Source organism: Stylophora pistillata, chromosome 7 (genome assembly GCF_964205215.1).
Source record: "Stylophora pistillata chromosome 7, jaStyPist1.2, whole genome shotgun sequence".
In the NCBI taxonomy this organism is placed as follows: domain Eukaryota; kingdom Metazoa; phylum Cnidaria; class Anthozoa; order Scleractinia; family Pocilloporidae; genus Stylophora; species Stylophora pistillata.
The window spans coordinates 27,206,756-27,234,437 of NC_142525.1; the positions used below are offsets into that span (position 1 = coordinate 27,206,756).

The window sequence follows — 27,682 nt, forward strand, 5'->3', positions numbered from 1 at the left end:
TAGATGGGTTCCAGTTGTAGTTGGTACGCGGATCCCTTAACAATCGGTTTTTTTTCCTATTTCTGCGGCGATTTTCAAACTTGGACCCTGATGCGAGATTTAACAGATTTGGAAGACTCGTACCATGATAGATTAATTAATCTCAATTATGGCCACGATGATTTGTTAAAGTTTTGGTCGCGGGGAGCGAGAAGACATTGAATTGCATCCATGGTAATTTGGAGAGTACCGTCCTATCGTATGGTCGATTTTCAATGTGCATAAGAGTGGGGAATTCTGGAGATGTCCGAAGCGTTAGAAATTTGCGTACCAAACGCATTTGGTTTGTCATCTTGTCAGTCGGCCTGTTACAAGGTACTTCTGTTGAAATGTTTTGCTTGTGTTTCTATTGATCTTACTTCTGGTAGAAATCCTAGCACATATGGTAAAATGATATGAATCGTTTGTTGAATTCGTCCCTCTAACAGTTCGGAGACCTCAGCGAGTTGTGTTCTCCAAGCTTTTTTCAAAGAGGGAGAATTTTGTTAAACGAAACTGTCGTGATAGTTCTCAACATTTTAGTTTGATTAACTTAATTAACATTTGTTTGGATGGCTTAAAATGAACACTGTTCTTGGCCTCTTGTGTCAATAACTACACTCGCTGGTTAATTATTGTCATCTACACAATCCTTTCCTTAATCACTGTTTTAACGATAATCAACCACAACCTTCAATAATCATCAAAAAAGAACCAAAAATTCCACGAATAAAGAACGGCAACTTTTTTGTAGTGATCATGAGTCTTAAGTTGACATTCATTTAACGCTCGTCCCACTTGCAATTGTGTACTTTACACTCTAAATCTTACTGATTCATAAATTCGATAGCGTCTTTCTGGGTCTAAGGAACAAAATTCAATCCATTTTATTGACGATCACATGCCAAAAGTTTGATTTTTGTAGAATGAAGGGAAATGGTTGGCTTGCAATCGCCGATGGAAATACCATTTTCGTTTGTCTCTGCTTAACGTTCGAAAAGCGTGAAGGCTCACGGTTTACGCCTCGAAGACAGGTATTCCTAAATAATTTACTTCTTGGGTTCAAAACCGGTTTGGAAAGCCAAATAAAATGTAGCAACCTTGTGATCTAGGGCAACTGTTTTATTTGCTATTTGGATAATACCTTGTTGATTTAGAAAGCTGGTGTAAGGATGAAGCAACGTGTTCTCGTGAAATTGACCTTCGAGATGTGTTTGCATAAACAATAAGAAAAGCTACCTGCTAAGTCAAGTGTCGAACTATGCTCCGGATCACTTGCTCTCAAAGGCGAGAACTCCTGAAAGATTTTCACTTTCGTAGTAATTGCACTTTGGAAAGGACGCCCGGCCCCATATAAACCTGCGATGGCTTCGAGGACAAAAAAACAAGTGTTAAAAAAAAGAAAAAAATAGTGTCGCAGAATAGACTTGTGGCTCGCTAATTCGTGTTTTGTTTGTCGCGCATCAACACCTTTTTTCCGCTCTATTTCCACCAAAAATTTCCCTCCAAACTTTCCAAGAATGAAGAACCGATCATAAGAAATAGTGTAATCAAGCTGGAATCTAGCAATTGTGATGAAATAAAAGGATATCACTCTTGCGTATACAGAAAGATCGTCCAACCATACTCTTCAAATTAACTGTGTCAAAGTCCGTTTGGTATGCGGTTAATACCTAATTGTCCGAAGATAACTTGTGATTGTTAAGTGTTGAAATAGTTATCGAAGAGATGACTAGTGAAACATCAAGTAATTATTGTAGAGTTACACAAATATGTATAAAGGTGTGTGTTCTGACGTTTTTGTTTTTTTCTTTCGTACATAAAATATGTTGGAATTGATAAAATATTCGTGTGACTTTTATCCTTTTTGTTTTATTGCTCAAGTAATTTGGTGTAAGTGGATGTCATTCATGTATGAAAAATGCTTTTTCCTATCGAGGAAATTTCCTTTAATCATTTACATTCGAGATGAGAGGCAAGATCAAATAGTTTAACAAAGTTCTTTCGTCTAGAATGAACCGGTAAACGGCATGAAAATTCCTATCTCTTCCTTTGGAGAAAAGAGGAGCTGATGAAGATTCATTAGAGGGCGAAATACGGATTTTATTCATGTTTCAGTCATGAGCCATTTAATGTGTCTTTTTTTTTTTTTTTTTACTATTAAAGCGCACCAATGGATCCCTTTAAGTACATATTTTAAATAGAAACCGTATTTTCTTCTATGAGTGTACGTTTTCCTCATTTGGACAAAAAAACAGTTTTCTGCGTTTGTTCTATTTTACTTTAATAAAATAACTTATGTGTTTTAATTTGATAATTTTAAAAAAATTATCAGTAAAATAAAGGGTGCGGGTTTTGTGGGTGACTGGAAATCTTCAGTGGTAATGATTTCGCATCCAGTTATGGCCTCACGATCTTAGATAGCTTTATGTTATTAGTGATTTCTGAGATTTCACCTTTCTAAGAGGTGCGTACCTTGAGAACCTTGTAATCTCAAATGTTATCTTGTAAACTTATTTCATTTTTAAATCAAGGTGTGGTTTTCATCTAATTCTTACGTGAAAAAATCATTAACCAACGGCAACCTACCTAGGGCGTTTTAACGTTTAAACACTGAAGTGACTGCTTAGAGGGGGGAAATCAGGGCTGGCCAAAGTCCATTCCACCAGTGTTAACTCTAGTCTTAGTCCGGAGAGGGAAAGTCCGTTTTAAAAAACGCTCCCAAAGTGAATCCACGCTCACGAAATGATATTTCCCCTCTTTTTCAAAGGTCGTTTTTACCTTGAAACAAATTCCCCGCTGCCGTCAACATATTGCTTGTATCATATTAGGGTTAGCCTTGATGCAGACTGAGAGAGGATCGGGCGTTATTCCTCGTGCTGACTTAAATGAAAATAGACTGTCGTTCGAGAGACCGTTTAGTAAATTCAAGTGAACTCGACAGATCCCAACGCTTAGACCAGAAGCCGTTTCCTTTTGCTCCAAAAAAAACTCATGAAAACCTTTAGGCCAAGATATTTTGAGTTTTTGTTACATTTTACGTATGTTCTCACCCTTTTTCCGCAGGCTCTACTCAAGCACATTTTAACGATTCGTTCAAATCATCTTCAAATCTACTTTCAACGAATCTGACTGATACCAGAAAAGATGGAATCCACCCTTTCCATGTACAATCATCTTCATTAAGACAAAACCTTAAAGATGAACGTCGTTTGGATGTTTCCTTCGCAAAAGAAATCAGAAGGCGTTCGACGAAAGCCAAACACCATGATGTGTCTGATAAAGTACCACTCGAAACAATAAATTCTAATGTCACGTTCACTGTTAAAGCGCAGCGGATTCCTTCAGATAATGTCACCCATTTCTCTCATAGTGTCACACACTTTTTTAATTTAACACGCTCTTTAAATGATTTTAACAAAATTGGAAGTGCCTTACATACTTCTCGTGGTAATTCTAGTCCCGAAATACAAGCCTCTATTGGGGAAAGATCGAAGGAAGGTGGCAAAAGAAGAGCCAAGAGGGGCCTGAAACTATCGTTAAATAAACCAGATCGGTCAAAGCTTCCCTCAAATTATGAACGAGAGAGAACAAGCGACAAAGCTAAAACACACTTTGATTCTAGGGAAAAGAAGAGGAGAAAATACTCGTCAACAGTCATCAGCGAGCGACATCATCGTACACGTTCAAAACATCACGAAAGAAGCCTGAGGAGATTTAAGCGTAAAACTGCCGTTTCTGATGAGGATGAACTTAAGCAAGAACGTTCTGTGAAGAGGATACGATCTCTGTATCATCTTCCGCTTCGTCTTGGTGGTGAACGAGTTTTACTGAGATTCAAACGTAAGTCGATTCCGGGACAGGGCGATGAGGTGGCACCGTCCAGCGACATTAAAGAACATAAAGAGAAACAACGCCCTCAAACAACCCATAAGAAACATATAAAGCCTCGAAGTGTATTTAAAGGAAAATCATCTACAGTTTCCTTAAATGGGATCATAAAGGGAGATTTCCTGAAAGAAACAGAGTGGAGGGCACCAAGTGATACAACAAATTCTTACAGCAAGGCTCTTGTTGACAGAAATGTCATTCCTCATGCGACATATGATCCAGTAATATACGGGGCAAAGAGCTCTTCTCGGTCATTGAATCCAGCTAGACTATCCTCGATTCCCAAGGAATACAGTGCAATTAGCAACCGGAGACAGAGCGTTTCTAGCATCAACAAAGCTCTTTATCCCCCTGCGTCGACACTGAGTAATCAAGCCATAGCTTTGAAATCAGAGCCAAGGACACCACAAATTGCCTCTCTCTGGAGCACAGATTTTCCGCAAAACGCACCAGTTCTCAAGCAATTAAATATTCCGCAGCCAGTGAGATATGGATACGGTGCTGGACAGCAACAGAAAAACAGTTTACAAAACACCGAGGATCAGAATAAAAAGCAGTTTATTCCCGCTTCACAGCGTTCTCCGTACGGTTATGGACATCAATTCAATTACCAGCCCCGGTTTATTAAATCGCAGATGGCGCTCGCAGGTGGCAACCCACGAATCATTTCCTTTCCTAAAATGGGATCAATCAAACCATTGCCTTTTTCTCGAGAGGGGGCAAGAATGAATCCAGAATGGCCTGTAGCCTCGCCTACGGTGAACTTTCACAATCCATTAAACTTTGGAAACGGTTTTTTACAGCGATCACGTGTTCCTGAAGGGCTTGTCTTGTACTTGAATTTTGAGAATGTGCAAAATGGTAGAGCAGCGGTTGCATCTTTGAAGGGAGATGTGACAGGCACGGACAAGCGAACAGAGATCACAAAGTTTTTCGGATCGTGCGGTAAAGTTGCAAGGATAAACAACGGAAGCGAGATACTTCTGGACGGAAAACAGTTGAAGGTAAATAAAATTAACGCATGTAGTGATGATGAATGGGTTTAATGAGATGGCTCTACAGTCTGCAAGTTTAGTTTTTTTAAGTTGAAGCTGAACGTGGATTAGATTATGACTAAATGGTCGTTAGTTGTGGTCATGATGGGTTGAACAGCTTCACAAACGCTGCGTTCATACTGGGCTTAAACTGGCGTCCACAACTGATTCTCGCTCGAAACGCCATTTATAGTGAGCTATCTACATTGATTTCCAAGGTGTCTAGTTAATTAACATCAACGTTTCTCGCAGATGCCTCAAACCTGAAGACGACTAAAACCTGAGGTGATAAACATGATTGGTTTTGCTCCGTGTCTTCCGCATTACTTCGAGAGAAATCGTGCTAAATTTTGGATAGGGACAATAACGATAGCTTTCGTAACTGTAAAACAGTTGTTTCAAGTTGTGACATACATACAAGTTTGTTGCTAAGCTTTTAGGAGAACTTAGACGCTGGCCTTTAGAGGCTTAAATCGTTCAACTGACCGGATGAATTCACCAACCATTCACGCAAGGGGCGGGGTAGCGTATTCAAATTTGCATAATTCATCTCTCGCATAAAACGCCAGGTATTGGGGGAGATGATGTAAACTCGTTTCCTTGGTGCGACTTGGGACGAAGATTGTAGTAGCTCTTTAGGGAAACAAATTCCTCGACATTTTTACTGGGTTAGATATCTTTGGAGATGCGATATCATGTCTTCATTTTGAGTTTTGTTCTTGGAATCTCTCTTCAGATGAAGCCCCGTCAGGCCGTAAGTATTGCAGCGTGGATAAAACTCGACTCTAACAAAGGTTATCACTCGATATTCGACACAGTAGGTGGCCATTCAATGCATCAGAAAGGACAATATCATTTCGAAATTCAAGATGGCAGCCTTCGGTGGTTCCACAGGAATGAAACTGGGGTTACAATCTTCAGCGTTGAAACAGGTATGGCGGCGAATGACAGTTCAAATGAGTCGTCAAGACCAGCTCTTTGTTACTTCTTCACGCGGGATAATTTATTCTTTTGGCGAGAGAAGGTTATCGCGTAATTATGATGAGCTATGCTTGGTGTACTTCTGCAAAATATTACATCTGCTGTTAGAAACCTTTAATTAAATTTCACCCTAATCTATCGGATATAATAAAAAATTAACGAGTCCATCTGAGAAGGGGTCTTTTCCGTCGTTCTTCATTATGGCGTATGAAGGGCATTGCTATTCCTTAACCATTATTCGAAGTGCAGCTCAAGCAACGTCGTCTGAATTGGGGGGTGGGGGACTTCAATTGTTGTAAGAGGAAAACAGTAGGTTAGCGTTTGTCTATGAGTTTGTTTCTCGAGTTAAAGAGCTGCAACAGTAGTAATTAAAAGAAACATTCTGAGTTAATGTGCCAATGGGAAGTCCAATGCACACAAATAGCCAAAAATATCACAATCGTCACTGATAAGCCTTTTCTGGCTAGAAGTGTGAGCTGATTTTGTACAGACCGTGAAATATCCTTCGGCGTACATGATTACAGGTATTCACTCTCTTCAATTTTCTACAGATCCCATAATTCCTGCAAATGTTTGGAACCATGTGGTCGGCACGTATGACGCGCGCACAGGTATCGCCAAGATTTTTGTCAATGGACGACTAAAAGCTGAGGCAGCCGGGAAGGGTCTCTTGTCTCAAGACTGGGATGCACATGCTGGAATCGGAAAACACAAAAACCAAAGGTTTCTCCAGGGAGAAGTGGACGAGTTTAGGATTTACAACAAGGCTTTGCCGCAGAGCGAAATTGTGAAACTCATGAAAGTGTGCAGTTTTGAAAGAGGTAAGTGGGCGATGGTTGGGTGGTAACACAGTGTTTAAACGTCTGTGCATGTGCTATCGTAATATGAAAATCATCCATTGAGGTCTTTCGTTTTCAGTTCAAATATGTAATGTACGTCTACTTAAGATCTCTCATTTGCTTTTCCTCAGTTTGTGGCGGCCTTTTTAATAGTCCAAAAGGCATTTTGGAATCACCGGAATGGCCCAAAAGCTATAAAGGGAAAACGTCCTGTACTTGGCATCTATCTGTTGATCCGAGTGAGAAAATCACGCTAAGTTTTAAACGCTTCAGTTTGGATGAAGATGGAACGTGCAAAAAGGCCAAACTTGTAGTTAGAGATGGAAGCAGAGAAAATTCGGAGGCACTCGGGGTTTACTGTGGAACCAAGTGGCCGTCAGGGATAACATCTAGTGGGAATCATTTGTTGGTACAGTTTACCAGTACTGCGGGAGGGAAAGGGAAAGGTTTTCTCATCTCTTACAACACAGGTAGGATGTAAATGAGATCATCAACCGTTCTGCCTTTTGCCTTGTTCTTACTGGGTTACTTTTGATTTTAGAGATCTATAGTAATTTGGGATTGTTTGTTTGTTATTATAGAGTTTTAGATCCACGTTAGGAGTCACGTGACCAGACTCCTGCGGTCACGTTCAAAACTGCTGACCTCAAACTGCTAACCGCGGTTTGACGTTTGCGGTTAACTCACCAAACGTAGATCTTAAACTCTCTATTGTTTTTTAAATTTCACTCCACCCTCACCTCCAATCAGATACTAAAATCCACTCGCGGCTTTGGAATTGATATTTTCCCAGCAGCCTTTACATGCTTTTACTGTAACCTCTGTGCGGCTCCTTGTGACATTTTCTTATTCTTTTCTTAATTCTAACGCCTTTTCTATTGAGAAGCGGAATTATTATAAAATCATTTAAGAAGAAGCTCTAAGATTATTTGAAAGGAGTGTTAAGGGCTGCTGCTTTAATTTCCAATACGAGTTTACCTATAATCAGTCAGGTCCACCAATGTGAAATTTATTTGTGAAATGGTCTGAAGAAGCAGATGAACATGGTCAGTACGATAAACACACTCAAATCATAAGCTTAGTAGTTTCGACTGGGGTTTTTCATCAGACTTAACGTGTGTTAGATTGCTTACCTTGCTTGAATTAATTTAAATCAGGTTTTCGAGTTGTGTCGATCAATTTGAAGCTTCAACATCCCCCCCCCCCCCCCCGCAATTAAACTTTTGAAGATTGGTTCGTTCAAATTGCCACCTCCCCTCCCGGCAAAAATTGCGTGCAAATGTCCCACTTGAGGAGAATTATATAATGAACGATTCTTTGTGTGATCAACGAATGTTGTAGCATTTAATCACTCACTAGTTTTTGGTGCCGTTGTTTGGCTTTTCGCTTGTAAGCATCATTCTACGATGTGAAATTTTCGTCTAAGTCATTAACTCACGAAAGCGGACTCTTTACTTTAAGATTAAGACGCTTGTATTCAGTTTGTTCAATTTCCCCACCCCTGTGGCATGCACGACAGTCAAATTCCCGTGGATTGTCTGAGGAAAAGAAGTTGAAGCTTCGATTTGATCGACACATACAACATATACAGACTATAATAAGCAAAACATCAAATGATGGAATTATATTACTTTCATTTTGCTAGAAACCTTCCACCAGACCAAGAAAACTGAAAGACCACCGACACCCACACAAGCTGACGACTCGCAGAGATGCGCCGTTACCAGACCCGAATATAATGTTACACTAATCGGCGGCATCAAATCTGGGATCTTCTCTGAGGCAAAGCACGTGCACGACATGGACTTGTGCACGAGACATTGTTGTTTACGAAAGTCGTGCGACCTAGCCTTCATGATCCGAGACTCGTGCTATTTGGTGAAATGTACCAGTCAGAGTTTATGTAAGACCAAACAGGCGCGACCTTCAAGTATGAACCCCAGGATCACTTTCGTATCACACTTACGGTCGATGACACCCGAACCAGGTAAATAAATTTGCAATAACTGTAACCGCGAGTTTACCCAAGAAATCGCATCAACAGAATTACGTTCAAACGCATGAAGTTTTACGCACGATGTTACCAGTTGAAAATGACTAACATTTTCAATGTTACTTTTCACAGTTTCTGCTGTCATAAAATAGAATAACTAAAACTTTATAAACCGTGAGCTCCTTCTAATTTCGTGCAATTGATCAGTGGCTTTGAAGCTTAATATTCCTTCTTTTCCTCAGAACTGTCTGTGGATGGAAGCGCTTACAACAAAGCCATCACCTCAAGTATATCCAAACCAACAACTCTGCCCGCAAAGGAACAACGTGTTTGTCACCACACGGCTGTAAGCTACAACGTTACTCTGGTCGGCGGTATCAACGCTGGAAAATTCAGCACGTATGGTGGAGCCCGCAATATCGATGAGTGCATAGGTCATTGTTGCCGTGAAGACAAGTGCGACGTCGCGTTTATGATCCAGGGAAATTGTTACGCGGTGGAATGTACGGATGCGGAGGGGTGTCAGGTGAAGCGAGCAAAACCTTCCGCTTACAACCCTACTGTGGCATACGTATACCGTGGCAATGAAAGACCGATAGGGGGTGAGTTAGGAGAATAATTTTGGGCGAGGCATCTTCCGGAATGTCAGGTTTGAGGAATGTTTAGGTTGAAGAAGGTTTTCAGGGTTACGAAGGCTCGTAAACTCCATTTCCGTTTACTATCTTGGATGATTTTCCGCTGTAGCCTCCACTTTCTTCTCGTATTCTTTAGAGCAGAATGTTGTTTCAGTCTGGAAACTGGGATGCTTTCTCAACTTCAAAAACCTTGTTTCGTTAACTATTCCGCTATTTCCTCTGTTGAGTGGTTGTTCGCTTAACATCAGACATATCAACATAATCATTCTAAGCAACATATGGCAATCTGCGGTCTTTCCTTACACTAAGGTAGCACGGAAAGCCGTAAAAATCTTGAACAAAAGCTCATCTTTCAAACCGGCAGTCTAAATCCCACAGGGATCAACGAACGCTTTTCATTCCACTAATTTATTCTTATTTTTCTCGTTGCCATGTTCCCACCAATAACGCAGCTCCATTTTCTGCCTTTAAAAGCACACACAACCCACAATTCCTCTATTCGCTCCGACGAAGGGCTAACGCTCGAAACGTCAGCTTTTGTAATCGTTACGGTGGCCAATTTACCATTTCAACTTTAAACAACAAACATATGAAATACATATATATGAACTGCGGTTATGAAACGTATATGCACGATCCTTCGCAGTAAAGCACTATTTAAGCAATAGTGAAAATCAGACCTGAAAAAAATTCAGGCCTGTACGGGATTCGAACCACTGACCTCTGCGATACTAGTGCAGCGCTCTACCAATTGAGCTAACAAGCAAACTGGGAGATGTTTGTTGTTTGATTTATCATCTACGGGTTTATGTCGAATTAATTTAATGGCCTGCTCCCAGTTGGCTTGTTAGCTCAATTGGTAGAGCGCTGCACTAGTATCGCAGAGGTCAGTGGTTCGAATCCCGTACAGGCCTGAATTTTTTTCAGGTCTGATTTTCACTATTGCTTAAATAGTGCTTTACTGCGAAGGATCGTGCATATACATTTCAACTTTGTTGATATATCCAAATTATTTTTAACATCAGACACATTTGATATTTTCCGCCATCGCTAACGTATGTGCGAACTTCTCTAAATGCATGCCACAAGCCTGCGACAAGACGCTTACCTTTCCTCTCTCCACTCGAGGCTCCTATATCGATCAACGCAAACTCAACTGGGACGAACGCAATCAGATACGAATGAAGTATTCGTCGTATTCTAGCCAACCAGTTCACCTTGCTGTAAGGAGTGAGAGTGCGAAACCTTGACTCTATCTTTAGAGAAAACGATCAGTACTAGAGGGTGAAAAATATGGTAAGCTTTTTTTCTATTTCACTACATGTTATTTCTTTGTCTTTATTCCTAGATCCTTTACCGGGTGCTGAAAAGCCAAGCCCAGACGCGTGCGATAAGTTGACCGTCAGTAACACCATATTTAACGCGACACTTCGCGGGGGAATCAAGTCAGGAAACTTTACTGACAAGGGCGTGGTCAAGCACATGAACGAATGTTCAGCTTATTGCTGCGCAGACGCACAATGCAACGTGGCTTTTCTAATCCGAGACAACTGTTTCTTAGTATCGTGTAAAGACTATGAGTCTTGCCAAATAAAACCAGCTCTTTCTGAGTATTATCACCCAAGACTGGCTTATGTGAACTGGAGTCCGCCCGACGACGAAATCCCAGGTATTACCTTTAGTTGTTAAATCCATCGAGTCACTTTTTTTTGTTTATTTATTTATTTATTTATTTATTTATTTAAGGTCGTAGCAGTAGCAAGTATTAGAAATATTGTAAGAAATAGACAACTTTTTTGAGAGACATGTCTCGGCATGTTTATGCCATCTTCAATCAATGAGTAACAGTACGTGAGTAATTATATAACAGACAAGTAGATGAATAAAATATTTATAGTATGATGTAATACGAAAGCGGGTACTAATTACAACGTGACACCAAACATCAAAGGTGTGAACTAAAACGTTAGAAAAGTGTTATAATGCTGTAATTGTTTGTTAAGTTCAGGTTTGATCTTATTTATATAAAAAGCTTTGAGTTTTAAATCAATTGAGTTGTTAGCAGAATCCAGAATACTAAAGCAAGGAGATGTGTTGAAATGCTGAAAAATATGCGAGTTTTTGTCGCTTTTCGTGTGCTCCTTTATCCTGGTAGAGAAGTGGCGACTAGTTTCGCCAATATAACGGGAATTACATCCGGCACAAGAAAATTGATAAACTACCATGGATTTTAGAGCATCAGGAGTACGATCTTTGACACTGAACATGTTTTTAATTTTAAAAGAAGTGAAAACTAGTTTGACTAGGTCCGGTTTACAAATCGGACCTAAATTTGTAAATCGGACCTAAATGTCACGTTGTAATTAGTACCCGCTTTCGTATTACATCATACTGTAAATATTTTATTCATCTACTTGTCTGTTATATAATTATTCACGTTCTGTTACTCATTGATTGAAGATGGCATAAGTATGCCGAAACATGTCTCTCAAAAAAAGTTGTCTATTTCTTACAATATTTATTTATTTACTTATTTAATGCTTTTGCATGTTATGCCTATTGTTAGTATCGAGGTGCATTTCGATCGATTAAGGTAAAAAATTAAAACCAAAGTAACTCCATCCGCGAAAATGTTTGAAGCACGAGAAACAAAAGTGACCGGATCGCGGTTACTTTAAGTGTCTTATTGGTTGAGAGGGAAGGGCCAGTTTTCTCAAGCAACTGCCGCGTGCAGAATGAAGCAAAACCAATGCAGAACTGAGTTTCTTTTGAGAACAGCTCTACTGAACTTCCAAATCCTATTTTGTGTTTTATAGCCCACAGGTGGTATGCGTCCTTAGGCTGCTGGAAAGACACGGAAACGTTTGCAGTTACCCCTTTGGAAGGCGCAGATCCTCTACTAACAGAGCCCTATCTCACGCGAAAGAAGCCTATTGACACATGCGCACAAGTAGCAAGGAAGCATGACTTCAGAGGTAAGCTGTTACCGTTTAGCTCCACGGGATGGAGTAGAGGAGGACCAGGGTATTTAAAGGAGTGTAGGAATTATGTCAGTATTGTTACTACTTTATAGCATGCGCATATCATGTCAAGTATTGAGTAAACGTGACAGTAATTGCACAGGAGAGGAAATAACTTTCAATACGCGGGTGTGCTTTAAACCTACTTATAGCTCTCGGCGTCTGCAGAAATGCTCTGGATTTAATGCCCCTTAAGTTTGATACGATATCATACGATGCGATAACTTTATTTATACACGGTATTTTCATAGGTCAGTTAAGGTACTCGACTATCTCCCTAACTACAACAACAACAAAAGAAAATGTTTCACAAATAAAAACTGCTTTTCATGGAGGAGGCCGTGTCTGAAAATTTACTTAAAATTTAAAACATTACTTAAAATTGATGTCGGTCACAATGCACCGTACACATCTTAATCAAATTCTCAGCGTCCTCTATAGGGGAATCCTTGTTTACAATATTTGCCTCATTAGCATAAGCAATTCAGTTTCTGATGGACCTAAAAATAAATCAGTTCTGAATATCGAAAGGTCAAAGTACGATTAATTCGGCCAATGAATACGAGCCTGATGCATTGAATACTTTTTGTGCAACACGGGTTTAAAAACTCAAAATTTTACATAGAATGTATGAGCTCATTAGCGCTTTTGCCACCCAAAAATTTTGCAGTATTTGATGGACTATTTCTCCTTGAATATTACACCCAAAGAGCTAAAAATTTCACCATGTACTAAGGTTCTCTAGCTCTTTAGCTGCCTAAAGTCAATTTGTATCTAACATGCTTCCTTCTTTACGCAAAGCCGTATGCAAATGAGCAAAAATGTAAACAATGACGTCAGCATGAATCCGCCTTATCATCGGCCGGTAATCAAAGTCAGCAGCTTTCTTAAATTGGTTTGATTCTGTATGGAAATTAACTCGTATAATTGTACACCAACTTATGTAATGTAAAGAAAGTTGTTTTAAGTTGTAACCAATAATTTTTTTTTGTGTGTCTCAGTTTTTGCCATCCAGAATGGCGGAGCCTGCCTGAGCGGACCGACAGCGGGGAGAATGTTTAACCAGTTTGGCGAGTCGTCATCTTGTAAGGCGGGAAAGGGAGGTTTGTTCGCCAATGACGTCTACCGACTGACAGATTTTGGTGAGTATGTGAAATCAAAGAGATAGATTGCTGTAATGTACGCGCAGAGATTTGAAGTCAGTTAGACATGCTCCCTCGATTCGATTTAAATTTTAGGATACATCTCACTTGGTTGCTGGAACGACTCTGGTGTTCATGCCCTACCTGTAATGGAGCACTCAGATAAAAAATTAGACGATTTTTACAAATCACGCTTGGATCCACTGCGCAAGTGTGGAGAGGTGGCGCGAAAGCGAGGCTACCCGGTGTTCGCCCTTCAGCGAGGAGGAATGTGCTTTGGTGGACCCCGTGCTGAAATTGACTATAAAATGTACGGAATATCAAGGAGATGCCGCGATGGACTGGGTGGAACTTACGCCAATAGCGTTTATAGACTAATAGGTGAGACAAATCAGCTCAAACGTATTTCCCATAGGCGACTTTCTTGGGGCAACAAAACGACAACGGCTACTTTGTTAGCCATCTTAGTGACTTTCCACAGGGTTCAAAGTCTTGGCCTATCTTTTGTTTCATTATCATCTTCACACAGAATTTTGATCTGTTGACATTGAATTTCAGTTTGTCAACCAAGGAGTTTGTTCACTCACTACGAAGAAACTTCTAACTCGAAGACCAGTTGCATGATCTACTCATACCTACTTTCCAAGATGACAAAAAAAAATGGTTTTTGAGACCAGAATGCAAAAGCTTAAAAAAACAACTAACAGAATGATTGTTAACTTAATCAACAGTGAGAATTTTTTCACTTTTCCGATGAATACGATTAGCTTTCTTGTCCATACGAAGTTGTTATAATAAATCAAGTTACCTGTATTACAGATAACTTAGAAGTGGAGCCAACAGAAAGCACAAACAACTTCACATCCCCTTCTAGTGCCACGGGCAGCTCAACCTCCAGCACTGCGACCACAGGAATCTCGTCAAGCACGTCATCCAGCGACTTCACCCCAACCACGTTCAGTGGAACACAAAGATCACCCACCACTTGGCCGTCGCCAACACCTGAAATCCAAGAAAACTACCTTACTCTTCAAAACGGCTTGCCACACAAGAACACCTATACAGCGGGTGAAATTCTGTACAACGTAACACTGAAGTATGGTATCAAAACAGGAAAGTTTAGCGACAAAGGGAAAGTCGGGAACATGTCCGAATGCGTGCGCGCTTGTGGAAGAATGGAAACTTGTAGTCTTGCGTTTATGCTAGGGAAACAATGCTTCGCCGTAGCGTGTTATAGTGATGCTCTGTGCCTTACAAAACCTGCGTTTTCGCCCTTTTACAAGCCACAGATAGCGTTTGTGAAGCACACGAAGGAGATTGTCTCAGGTGAAAACAAAATCTTGTATTGCCACCGGATTGAGTTTTTGTAATTTGAAAATTTGCGAAAGAACTGTCACACTTCAAATGCAAGCGATTGATACTGACCTTGTAAGTTATTATGTATGCGGTCAGTTGTAACCGAGCCCGGGAGTTTATCATGGGGGGGGGGGGAGGGGAGGGAGGAGGTAGAATAAGGCCAAACTGTGGTTCAAAAAATACGAAATGTTTCTTCAAGGCAAATTACTGGGTCAATCCATACCCGTCTCGCAAAACAAGAATCCTTTTATCAGACAAGTAGAAAAAATCCGTCAGGTCTGATAGGGATGGGGTCAAAACCCCCCTGTCCCTCCCAGTGGGTGATAGGGATGGGGTAAAAAAACCCCTGTCCCTCCCAGTGAGTTCGCCACAGCTATTAATTGAGAGTACATGTAACAATACTTCATGATACTTTTATCTGTCTAAAACCGGGAAGCAGTTCTGGCAACTGGACGAGTCAGTCTCAGATGGACCTCTTCTCTTTGTCTGTGTACGTGCTCAACCACGCATGCGTTGAATTTCCTTTTGTTTTTGTTTTGAAGCAAACAAATCCAAACCTTCAGAGGTTTCCCAATGCCGCGCAAGTGCAGCTCACAATGACGTCACACTGGTTGGTGGGATAAACGCGGGAAAGTTTACTGATCTCGGTAACGCTGACAATATGAGTATTTGCACACAGCGGTGCTGCATGAAAAACGCATGCGATGTGGCGTTCATGCTCGAAAACGAATGCTACGGTGTGAGCTGCTTGAATGAATCACTGTGCGAGTCACGTCCCGCAAGAAATCCCGCAAGGTACAACCCGCGAATAGTTTATGTGTATCACGACAAAAAGAAAGATAACGGTAAGTTTGTGGATTGTTCCCGTTCGAGTTTGTATTTCGTAGTTACACCCACAAATTATTAACTTAAGAAAATAGAGATGTCACTCTTTGGGTTCGCAGCAGCACGTTAAGCGAGTTTCAGTCAAGAGCTCAGCTGACAGAGTTGAGTTTCGAGCGAAATACTTTACTCTCACTGAGACTTACTCCACCCAAGAGTATATGAATAAAAATAGGTTCTATGTTGTCTAAGGTCTGTTCGATGATGGTTGAGGTAATCTCGAGGGGGATTATGCCCCGTTTCAACATCCTAAAGATCACAATCCGGCACTGACCCTTCTTGTCGGAAAGTGTGATATAGACTGTATCAGTGCCGCTAAAGAAACACTGTCTTATTTGTTCACGTTAGCACCCTTGATACTGATACTCAGGTGATCAAGTCTTTCGGCGCCCACAATGCAAAAAAGTGGACCCTTGAGGCACAGCTGAGTGTGTCACTGATGTTTTTACCACATTTTTGACGTCTTATGTGGTCTGTTACTGAACAGATCCACGTTGACATGAAATCCATTTGTTTTATATAATGAGGAAACAAAATGTTATAATAGTGACGTCTCTTTGTGTCTGTCCTGCAATAAATCATCAGTAAGAACCAATCAAAATGCATGTAACTAAGCTTACTATAATTTGGTTATATCAACTAAGTTGAAATTGTTAATCGACCACCGTAAAGAGTTAAAAAGCTGACGTTTCGAGAGTTATCCCTTCGTCAGAGCGAATGGAAGAACTGTGGGTCGTGTGTGTGTGTTTATATGCAGAAAGTAGAGCTACGCTATTGGTGGGAACATGGTGACGAGAAAAACACGAATAAATTAGTAGAATGAAAAGCGTTCGTTGAAGCGGCTCTATGCACCAACCCTCCCTCCGTTTAGGTGTTTTAACGTTCGTCACCATGTTTCCACCAATAGCGTAGTTCCACTTTCTGCATATAAACCCAGACACGACCCACAACTCCTCCATTCGCTCTGACGAAGGGCTAACGCTCGAAACGTCAGCTGTTTAACTTTTTACGGTGGCCAACTCACAATTTCAACTTGGTTGATGTAACCAAATTGCCTTGTTACCCCCACTGACGCAGCACCGCACTTTCTTCAGAAACTTTCACCCTTTAAGCTTACTATAATTTTTGTTTTTGCCAGCAATTTGTAGGAGAACTTCATAAAACGCTGGGTGGGTTTTACACACCATCGTCAAATAAAATGGAAAACCGGGAAAGGTTCTGGCAGCAATAAGTCACTTAGCTAACGGACTAAACTTAAAGTCGTTTTTGTTTTGTTCCAAACGTTCCTTAAAGTATCAGATAGCGTAGCTCAATACAGCCACCCCTCCCTCAGTTTATGTGTTTTAACACATACTTTAAAACGTATATTTGCCTCGAACCTTATTCCACAGTGTTAAACCAGCCAAAACTTAAGGCTGTCCTGAAAATCATCAAGGGCCTCTTGTACGGAAAGAAGCCACAAAAACAGACTGCAGTAAACTTTATACCTGTGAGTAAGAAACACGTCGATGGCACTGACTTCTTTGTGGAAACAGACGTAAATACTGACATAAACAATGACGTAAGCGATGACACTGGTGATAATCACTCGATGAGTAAAAAAATAGACGAAAATTTTTCCACCGATATGTTTACGCCAACGACGCCTCAAATGCGGTTTGAAACACTCGTAGCGAATATGAAAGGAGGACAAATGGGCATGTATGCTCTGCCAGTCTTTCATGTTGAAGATCAGTCCGAAAGGGGCTCATCTACGACAACTGCTACTGCGACACCAGCTAAAGAAGTAGACTCTGTTAAAACAACTCAGATAACACCCCCGCGGAGTATTCTGGGTGTGTTCACGAAGGACACGGATTCTTTTATTCACGAGCTTTCAAATACGCATCATACGACTGTTGACAAAGTTTTGAAGGTGCTTCTCCACAAGTTTCTTCATGAAATTGTCAATAGAAACAAACACAGTAGGAAGTGGAAAGATGAAGACAACAAAGGACGTCCAGATGACTATGAGAACGTTAACGACGCCCTTAAGTCACTTAGTAACGCAGACTTAGACAGATTTGCTGACTATGCAAGATTACATTTAACGCACAGACAGAACTCTCATACTTCACAAGGTATTTCCACCATGACTAACTGTCCACTGCTTTATCTTCAAGAAAACCCCAGGGCAACCAATCACACGTAAACTAAACCGATTTTTTCTTTTTCTCTTCCACAGCGTCACCCCAACCGAAAAGCGTGTGCTGGGACGGTGAAATTTTGTACAATTACACTTTGGTTGGGGGTATCAATGCTGGAACATTCAGTGATAATGGGAAAACCACAAACATGGACATATGCATGCAGTTCTGTTGCAAGCGAGACTCCTGTGATCTGGCATTTATGATTGAGGACGATTGTTACTCAGTGTCATGTAACAGCAATGGGGCTTGTGAGCCAAGAAAGGCACGGCCTACCCATTATCTTCCTCGCATTGCCATAAGGAAGAAACCTCAGGGTAAGAAATGACATCGTTAAGGATTTGCACAAGCATAAGACAAAGAAAAAATCTGAGTCCTCTGGAAGGAATAGAACTGTAGCAGGTGACGTTGCCCCCTTGCACGGTTGCCCCCAGAGTTTGGTTCGAGATATTTTGCCTGGTTACTAAGCAGTCGCAACATTGCAATCGCTGGTTCAAGATTTGGATACTCGGAACATCGAACCCCCAAGCTTTAAAACTTGTGTCGAAAGACGTTTCAAACCTTAATCGAATTTAGATCAAAAGTTGAGGGTGATGCAACGTCAAATTGTGGGCGATGCGACCGTACTTCGGAGCAACGGAACTTCAATTTGGGAAACGGAACTTGGGGCGACCGTGCAAGGGGTACGACGTCACCTACATTCAGACCTTCGCTTCTCTCACATCACCAGAGATACATGTAGTCACTGTCTTACTCCCGAGAGACTAGATACCTTGAGCCATAAAATGGCCAAGAAGGTTTCCTAAGCATTAATGGGAGAACCAATGGCTAACAGGTTAGTGCGCTGGGTTCCGGGCCGAGAAAGACACATGGCCTGGTCATCGTGTTTTTTTCTTGAAGAAAACACTTTACTTTCACAGTGTCTCTTTCCACCCAGGAGCAAAAATTAGTACCGATGAATTGTCCGGAGGCCTTGACGAAATACTGGGGGGGAGGAGGGGGGTAACCTTACTATGGGGGGGAGGGTGGGGGTAACCTTACTATGGACTTGCATCCCATTCAGGGGAGAAGTAGTGACGATATTTTTAGTCGCTTCATGTTATGGAAACCGACGTGAGCTCCTGCTTGAAAGGCCTCTTGGCTCGAGTACAGTCGACTATTTTTCTCTTTTTCCTAAGCGGTGAAGTCTACTAATTATGCTTACCTTTGGCAGGTCCTGAAAAACTGAGATTGATATCGATAAAACTACTTGCTTTTCACAGGAAATTACAACGTCAAAGGTATTTTTACTGACATGACATCAACACCTCTCACTGCAACTCCGCTGACATCATCAGTGTCACAATCTTCGTCCCCAACGCCCGCCACTTCTCCTTCTCCCACTCTATCAACAATTTCAGAAGTTCACCAAGGTACTGATTATTAGTTGTAGTGGCTTTTCACTCTGACAACAAATTCAAGTTTAGGATTATTTCGGGTGTGAAACAGCTCTCCTCTATGACCTTTCGTATTTTTTTTTTAACACATGCTCTTTTCTTAAAGGAAGAAATTTTAATTTAGCTTCCAGGACGATGTTTAAAGTTGTGTTTCGCAGCCAAGAAATGCACTTTAACGCAATGGCGGTGAACGTGGTCTTAACTTGCACAAAATGATAAAAAAAAAAAAAAAGCCTAAACCATCAGGTTGTTACTTACGGACAGCTGATTCTGCCTGATCTGGCCTCGTCACTATAACATTGTTTATATTGGAATATGGAAAGAGAAGCAAGTATGGCACTCTTATAAATGCGCATAATAACTGTGATAACAAAAATGACACTAGGGTGAGGAGGGAGAATCTCATGCTTTTCAGGGGGAACGGAGGGGGTTAAAAAGGGGGGACAATAGAAAATTTACTTCCGTCTGGTGACAACCAAAATCCTCCAATTCCCCTTCCCCCCCTCCTTCTAGGCGATGGATAACAAGCAATCCCTAATTTTCTCTCTTTCTTTTGTCCATAATTTCAGCTGATTCCACAGCTAACCCAATTGTTAAAGTGGCGCACTCGTGCGACGCCACACCAATCGAGTACAACGTCACCCTTAAAATGGGACTCCACTCTGGAGTCTTTCAAAAAGTTGGTCGGGTAGACTCCATGGATGACTGCATAGAGATGAGCTGTAAAGAGCCACGTAGCGACGTTGCTTTCATGTTAGGCAGCATGTGTTATGCCGTGCACTGTTACAGCGCTGATCTTTGTAAGACTGTCCCTATCTTCGGTTCAAGTATTTCTCGACTTAACTTGAATCCTGCCATTTCGTTTCTCCAAAAGAACTCGCAGTTTGGTGTGAGCTCTCTTGGTAAGTTCCTTCGAATATTTCAAGTTCGTACAAGTTATTACGATTCAGCAATTTATGCAGAGAGCTAGCCGCCAAGATACTAGCTAATGGTTCGGCTTTTACCATTTGTTTTTTTTTTTTTTGTTAAAGATACACTTACCTGCAAATATGTGACACACACGATAAGGCTTAGCTTGCCGTGTCATGACTCACGTGCCCGTGCGCTCACCTCAGCGCACGTTTTCCTGTAGAGGGTCACAATTTATCAAGAAGTTGGTGTTAAATCTCAGTTATCTGTAGTAAATATTGTTGATAAGTGATGACTGTTCCTTTAAAATGTTGGTAGAATCGTTTTCAATAGAAATAGGTGCTATTTGAAAGCCTTCGATTGAGATACAATGTCTGTCATTCAATATTTCCTATTCTTTTGTTAGAAAACAATTAAATCATTGATTTCTTTCGACATCTGTAGCAACAACGAACGACAACATAGCTCAAGACAAGTGCCGTGACAGCACTATCACGTACAACGTTACGTTACGCGGTGGGATTGACGCAGGTAATTCCTCATTGTTTTTAAGTTGTACTTTCTGAGAATGTTTTAACCACAGATAAATTGTTGGGATCGACTTGTCACACATTCGTCACTTTTATTTCAGGCAATTTCACCGAGAGGCCTGGAGTGCTGTCGATGCGAGAATGTATCGGCAAATGTTGTGACGACACGTCATGTGACCTCGCTTTCATGTTCGGGGATCACTGTTACTCTGTAGAGTGTCAAAGCGAAAAGCTCTGTCAAGCTGTGTTGGCTAAACCTTCTCATCTTGAACCAAAAGTGTCTTATGTTTCAAGGGGATTCTATGACGATAAAGACAAAGGTTTGTTTTACTCGTAGAACGTTTTAGAGCACCTTTCGACTGGCAAGAATCCAATGTGATGACGTGTGCTTCTGAAAACGACACACATATCATGTTTTTAACAAATGGTAAACACCACAGCGTACACTATTGAGTTATGGATGCACGCGTGAGGTTGCTAAGCACGAAAGAAGCTTAAGAGTCGCTCGAGGCGATAGCCGAGAGCGACTCTAGCTTCTTGAGTGCTTAGCAAACCTCCCAAGTGCATCCATAACTCAATAGTGTACGCTGTGGTGTTTACCATTTGTTCTATAACATAACATTGATACGTTGTAGCTAAAGAGTTCCCTTTCATTTAACAAATCTTACGCGACCAGAAAAAACAAGCGGGCGTGGAAAAATAGTCTTTGCATTTGCTCACGTCAGCAGCGTACACCCATGGGCAAATGGGGGACGCTAAATTGACCAATCAGAGCGCGCGCTTTACTTTGGTTATGTTATAATGACCAATCAGAGCATGCGCTTTACTTTGGTTATGTTATAATATGACTTCCTAAAACGAACACCCTTTCTCCTTTTAGGGACAATGTTCTCCGCTAACGACCAGACGCCGACATGTCGGGCAGACCAAAAGTCGCAATCGGAGATATTCAGCAATAAGACTTTAGTTGGAGGGTTAGAGGCGGGAAAGTTCAGTTTTGAGGGAGTTGTCAGGTACAGTTTATTAAGAAGTTTTCTCACGACATTTCCAAATGGTGCGCTGAGTACGTGAATGAGAAACGTGGGTTTTTACTGACCGGTTACTCTCTCTAATGACAACTGTTTAGGCTCGAGGCGAAAGTAGACTAAGATCCTCGCCTAAGCAAAGCGCGAGATGCATCGAGCGTTACCCCTTCGTCAGAGCGAATCACAAAGGGTTAATGCTCGAAACTTCAGCTTAGAAACTCTTTGCGGTGGCTAATTTATATTCATAAACTCAGTTGGTTAAACCAAATTATCTTGTTATACTCCCCCACCGACACAGGGCCACAGGTTCTTTGGGAACTTACCTACTTTATTCATTTCTCTCTACTAAAAGGTTTCTTTGCACATATTTCTACTGACTGAGGTTTTTTCTTTTTGCAACTTAACTTTGCTATCAAGTGGAAAGATATTCTTAAATCTACGTACAAGACTACTCAACACTGCTGCCGATAAGCTTTTGATAAGTTCCAAAGGTTATCTCGGTTTCTTTAACATCAAGCGACAACGGGCATTGCTTCCCTTCCTTAATAGGCCATTTTACAGTTGTGTACTTAGTTGCCAAGCCTTTGATTCAGAGTGAGGCTAAAGCTGACCTTGTTGTGATAGAGACCTGTATCTAGTTAGCATGATAACAAAGTGATTTACATTTGAAAGGCAGCAAGGTTTGTGTCATAACAAGGTCATCTCTAGCCTCACTCCCGTTCAAAGGCTTGGCAACCAAGCACACAACTGTAAAATGGACTATTAGATGTTTGTCTATAATCGGAGATGGACAAGCCACTTGATTTGAGTTTTCTTAAAATTTTCCGGCTCCCATTTATTTACTCCTGGCAGTAGAGAAGCACTGTGAGGTTAAGAAGCTCTAACTGTAAAATATAGCCGCGCTATGCTTTGCACTGGACCTTTAAGTTCGATTCGGTGTCAATTTGTCCTCTGCGTCTCTCTAACCTTCACTATTTGCCATAGCAAAAACCATTCACCACTTTATCTTGGCTAGAATTTGCAGATTAGTTTGTCTGACTCTGAGTCAACGGATTTTGTTTTTTCTTGGGGAATTTATTCCACAGTACCTCACAGTACCTCACTAAGATTTCAATATGGAGAAACGGGGCTCGAACTCTTGGGTGATTGAGAAGGAGAAAACGTTCGCGATTTGATATTCGACAGTTATACGAGACATGACGAAGTGTGCTCAATTCAAGGCCCATTTGCTTTTTGGTGAAGACCTCCTCGCCCCCACCTCCCCCCAAACTTCCCCTCCATACAGTTATCTTTACTAGTTGTCTCTGTTATTTGCTTCAGTGATATGCATATGTGTATGGATCGCTGCTGTGCACAGCAAGGTTGTAATGTCGCTTACATGGTCGACAACAACTGCTTCTCTGTAGCCTGCTATTCACCATCCTTGTGTAAAATAAGTGATACGTCCTCGACGAATGGCGACGTTGAGATCTCCACCATATTGGAGAGCACTGCTGAAAGACCAGCGGAGAAACGTGAGTAGAAATTTAAATTGCTATAGGAACAAAGACGTGCTTTACCAACAGCTTGGCCATCTTCCACCCAAGGATGCGACAGACGTGTTAGATTCGCCTTTAAGAGTATCAGAGGATGATTTGTAAAGTTTTTCACTGTTGTGTGCTTGGTTGCCAAGCCTTTGAACAGGAGTGAGGGTAATAGTGTCCTTGTTATGATACAAACGTTGCTGCTTTTCAAATGTAAATTACTTAGTTATCATGCTAACTAGATACTGGTCTCTGTCACGACAAGGTCACCTTCAGCCTCACTCCAAATCAAAGGCTTGGCGACTAAGTACACAACTATAAAATGGCCTATTCCAAAAACGTTGACACCGAAAAAGCATGATCCATGAACGATGAGACCCAACGGCTTTATGGGAAATGCTCGTCGGATACATGATCAGATCATTATTCATAAAAAACTTTCGTTAGGATAATCCTTTTCTTCCAGGAAAGCGCGGATAGCTTCCATCCTTCACCACCTGTTAATGATGGTTATCATGTAGATGTGTACCCAGAGAGCCATAGGGTCTCATCGGTCATGGTAAACGATTTTTTCGCAATCAAGTGTATACTAAAACAATGGCTAGCTTTAAAGCTCCGCTCTGATTGGCTACTCAAACCGAATAACCTTTGCTATTGACCTGCGAGCAACTCGCGCTCGAAATTATTGTAATCTTTGTCGGAACAAATGAGATAAAATCATCTTTTTATACTATAATATCTCACTGTTTTAGGTGAATACTTACCTTGTCACTTCGTGGCTCAGTAAATATCTACCACTAGCCACCTCCACTTCGGCGAATAATTGTTAAATACTCCCCACCGACGCAACACCACAGTTTCTTTAAAAACTTGCCCCCTCTCTTCATTTGGCTATTTTTTGTATATTGCTTTGACTACTCAGTATATTTTTTGTGTCTATCTTTAGACTCCATGGTGCTTTATGTGATAATTGGTGTGGTCGGATTCGCAGCCGGTGCAGGAGGGATTTTATGGGCCGTCTGCATGTTTATTCGACGGTAGGTAAACCCAGATTTTTAGTGAGAGATAATCAGCTTTGGAGAATGGACCTTGAATACAGGTCTTATTCGTATGCTAATCCCTAATCCATCTTCAGCTACTATTAGAGGAAATGTTTAATTGAGTGTGAAAATCAATTCGTGATTGCATTGGTTTTTCTTTGCTGCGCTCTGTGATTGGTTTAGAAAATTCTATATAATCTCTCAGCCAATCAAAAGCAAAACTAACAAAAATCTCCACTTGGTCATCCGTGTTTTATTGCGCTTTAGCCAGGTCACTTTTTCCTACATCGCGTTCTTATTGGCTCCTATAATATTTCTTCTCTTCTAATTGGCTTTTCTTTGCAACACAATGTGATTGGTTCAGATTATTCTTTAAAATCTCTCAATTAATTAAATGCAAAACAAATCTCGACTTGGTCACTCGTGTTTTCCCGCGCTTTTTTCTACACCGTGTTCTCATTGGCTCCTATGATATTTTACTTTCTTCTGATTGGCTTTCGAGATCACTTTAGTGTTGGTTCTATGGTACCCAGTTAATAAGTGCTTGTAATGATCCCTGTTTCCGGGGATTAATGAAAATGAGAATCATAAGACAACCACTCCTGTCTACTATTCACGCAAACATATCGTGCAGGGCCAATTAATTCTACACCAAAGCATTCCGTAAGCCACATACGTCGCACATGTAACATTGCATACGACTTTAAAAATAATCTTTATAGATTTTGGCTTCAGAATTGCACGTATGTTGGGGTTAGTCTCACAGCTCGGTCATCTTTCGGTTTTGGATAAAGTAGTGCAAAGGTGTGCCATGTGAGTTTAAATACTGGATATGAAAACTGCTTAGGTTAATTAACATGTAAAATGCTTAAATATGTAAAAAAAATTAAAGTCTGTTTACGAGCCTAGTGGCCCATTAGGCCGGTGCTTAACTCCGGTTTCTGTAGTACGAAGCGACTAGGAGTATTTCTACTCCCCCCTGGATGGGATGCCAGTCCATCGCAGGGTTACCCCCAGCATTAAATTGCCGGTACCCATTTATACACCTGGGTGGAGAGAGGCACTGTGAGAGTAAAGTGTCTTGCCTAAGAACACAACACAATGTCCCGGCCGGGGCTCAAACCCGGACCACTCGATCCGGAGTCGAGCGCACCAGCCATAAGGCCACCGCTTAAATATGAATCAGTAATTATTTCGTTTTAATGGAGATGAGTCACATATTTTAGGCATCGTTTACGATCAAGGCACAGACAGGATACGAAGTAGCTTTTGGGTAAGTTGTTTACGACGCTTAGGTTTAAATTTCGTTCTCATCTCCTAAGCAGTGTAAATTACTTTTTAAATCGCTCCGAAGAAGGGCTGACGCTCGAAACGTCAGCTTTTGTAATCGTTACGGTGGCCAATTTACCGTTTCAACTTTGTTGATATATCCAAATTATTTCGTTACCCCCCCCACCGACGCAGCCCCAAACAGTTTCTTTAGAAACTATCAGCCTTTATTAAAAACTAGATCATTGGATAATGCAAGTCAAGACTTTTTATTGGCTTAGCCATTATGGTATATCAGCCAATATACCATGATCTACAAATATGGCAAGCGTACGTGTGAGCTTAAAATGAAAAGGGAGCTAAAAATTTAATAAAATTTAATAACTTTATTTAACGTTTTTAATTAAAACAATTATTCATTTGAAAAACCTTTGCATTGGATGAAGGATTTTGGTTGTGTCGCAATGAAATTCACCTGATCACTTCCTAAAGCTCTGTAGTATTTTGATGACGCGCCCCCTCCCCCATTGGCGTCAATTTTCTATAGTTCTCCTTTTATACTTTGTCAGCGACTACTAAGCTTCCCTCCGTTTCCCATCAAAACCATGTGATTCCTCCCCCCCCAAAAAAAAATCGTCGAGAATCAAGAATCATTACTGTAGAATCATTACTGTATCTTGTTTATAGATTCCTATTAGGAATTTCATATTCCTCTTTCACTCCTTATTTTCAGTGGGAAAGGAAAGACTTCACTTCGACGAGGCCTAGCAGCAAACAGGCTGAAAGATGTCTGCTTTTACAAACAATTGGAATTAGTAATTTTGCGTAGTTTCAGTTTGACTCCTTTTTATAAATTCAGCTTTCAATCGAATTCAGAACTTTCTTTAGGCGCGCCCATAGAACCGCGAGAATGCAGACAACAGAGGTGTTCCTCGTGACAAGAAGTGATCATTTCTAATCTAAACGAATGAGGCCTTTCCTTTTTGAAACGGAAGAAATTAGTGGACTCGTTCGATTGCCGTCTTCTGGTCTACTTAGGCGATGCTACGCCTATGAACGTCTCTCAGTTCGTTATTTTCAAGATAGTATACTGAATTAAAGCGCTTTTTTTTGTATTCATTCAGTTCAACATGCGCCTTGTAAAAGAACCACACTACAGCACTGAGCCCATCGTAAATCGCATTTAGAGATGATTAGTGTAGTTTTCGTGCTAAAGCAGACAATTTACTTCTTAGGTAATTTTAGGCACAGACGTTTGTGAGATGCGAGAGGCAAGTGGAAATTGAGACTTCCTTTTCCCAGCGCTTACTCCAGATTCTTTTTGTGTGCATTCTTTGATTTAAAATGCAATAACGACGACTTTCCAGTTTTTCAGTTGATGTCGAAGCACGCCAAGAGTAGTTGCATACTGTTTCCTGTTGCCACTTGCGTCTCAAGAGTGTCTCTGCTTTGTTATGGGAGTCAAATCAGCTCATTGTTTCTCACGAAGAGAAGCGACCATTTGCATCATGTTAGCTTATGTTGTAAATGGTTTGAAATTCGAATTTATTTCGTGGTTGTACAAGATTTAGAGCAAGGTGCCTTTTGACGTTTTTGATCTAGAAAAAGAAGTACCGAGTAATATTTAAAATTTTAGAGCTACAAGAGCAAAAGAAGTACGAGAGCCTCTTTATTGCAGTTTTTTTTTTTCTTCCTTGGTGTTAGCCGTGTTATCAAAAAGCATTTCAAAGTCAGTGAAGTTGATCAGGAGATACTAGAGGCCGCATATTAGATAAAGTTTGGCACCAAATTTGATCGATGTCGTGAATTGAATATTTTTTTAATAAAATATATTTAAACTTAATCTTGTTTCTTGAAGATTTTTTCAGCGAAGTCCAGTAAGCCAAGCTGCATTAGTATTCAAACTCTAGTTTATTTTCAATGGGGTGGACCCATCTAAGATGTTAACGAACTGGCCGGTCCCAAGGAATGGA

General features: G+C 40.9%; 1 protein-coding gene across 2 annotated transcripts; it reads left to right on the top strand.

Moving 5' to 3' along the window:
- Positions 1 to 11: 11 nt before the first annotated feature.
- LOC111336565 (uncharacterized) lies at positions 12 to 27,552 on the top strand. Of its 2 annotated transcripts, XM_022942688.2 has the most exons (24): positions 12 to 354; positions 3,085 to 4,913; positions 5,680 to 5,875; positions 6,476 to 6,745; positions 6,895 to 7,233; positions 8,409 to 8,750; positions 8,999 to 9,358; positions 10,740 to 11,060; positions 12,208 to 12,366; positions 13,413 to 13,553; positions 13,650 to 13,934; positions 14,373 to 14,879; positions 15,452 to 15,754; positions 17,183 to 17,911; positions 18,016 to 18,294; positions 19,240 to 19,389; positions 19,983 to 20,315; positions 20,767 to 20,853; positions 20,954 to 21,172; positions 21,733 to 21,865; positions 23,198 to 23,391; positions 24,347 to 24,437; positions 25,667 to 25,713; positions 26,443 to 27,552. In XM_022942688.2, exons 1-23 carry the CDS (start codon positions 255 to 257, stop codon positions 25,704 to 25,706), a joined length of 7,407 nt encoding a protein of 2,468 aa, XP_022798423.2. In that variant the 5' UTR covers positions 12 to 254; the 3' UTR covers positions 25,707 to 25,713; positions 26,443 to 27,552. The 2 variants fall into 2 exon arrangements, with proteins under 2 accessions (XP_022798423.2, XP_022798430.2); XM_022942695.2 differs by lacking the exon at positions 17,183 to 17,911 and having other exon boundaries at positions 13 to 354.
- The last annotated feature ends 130 nt before the right edge of the window (positions 27,553 to 27,682 follow it).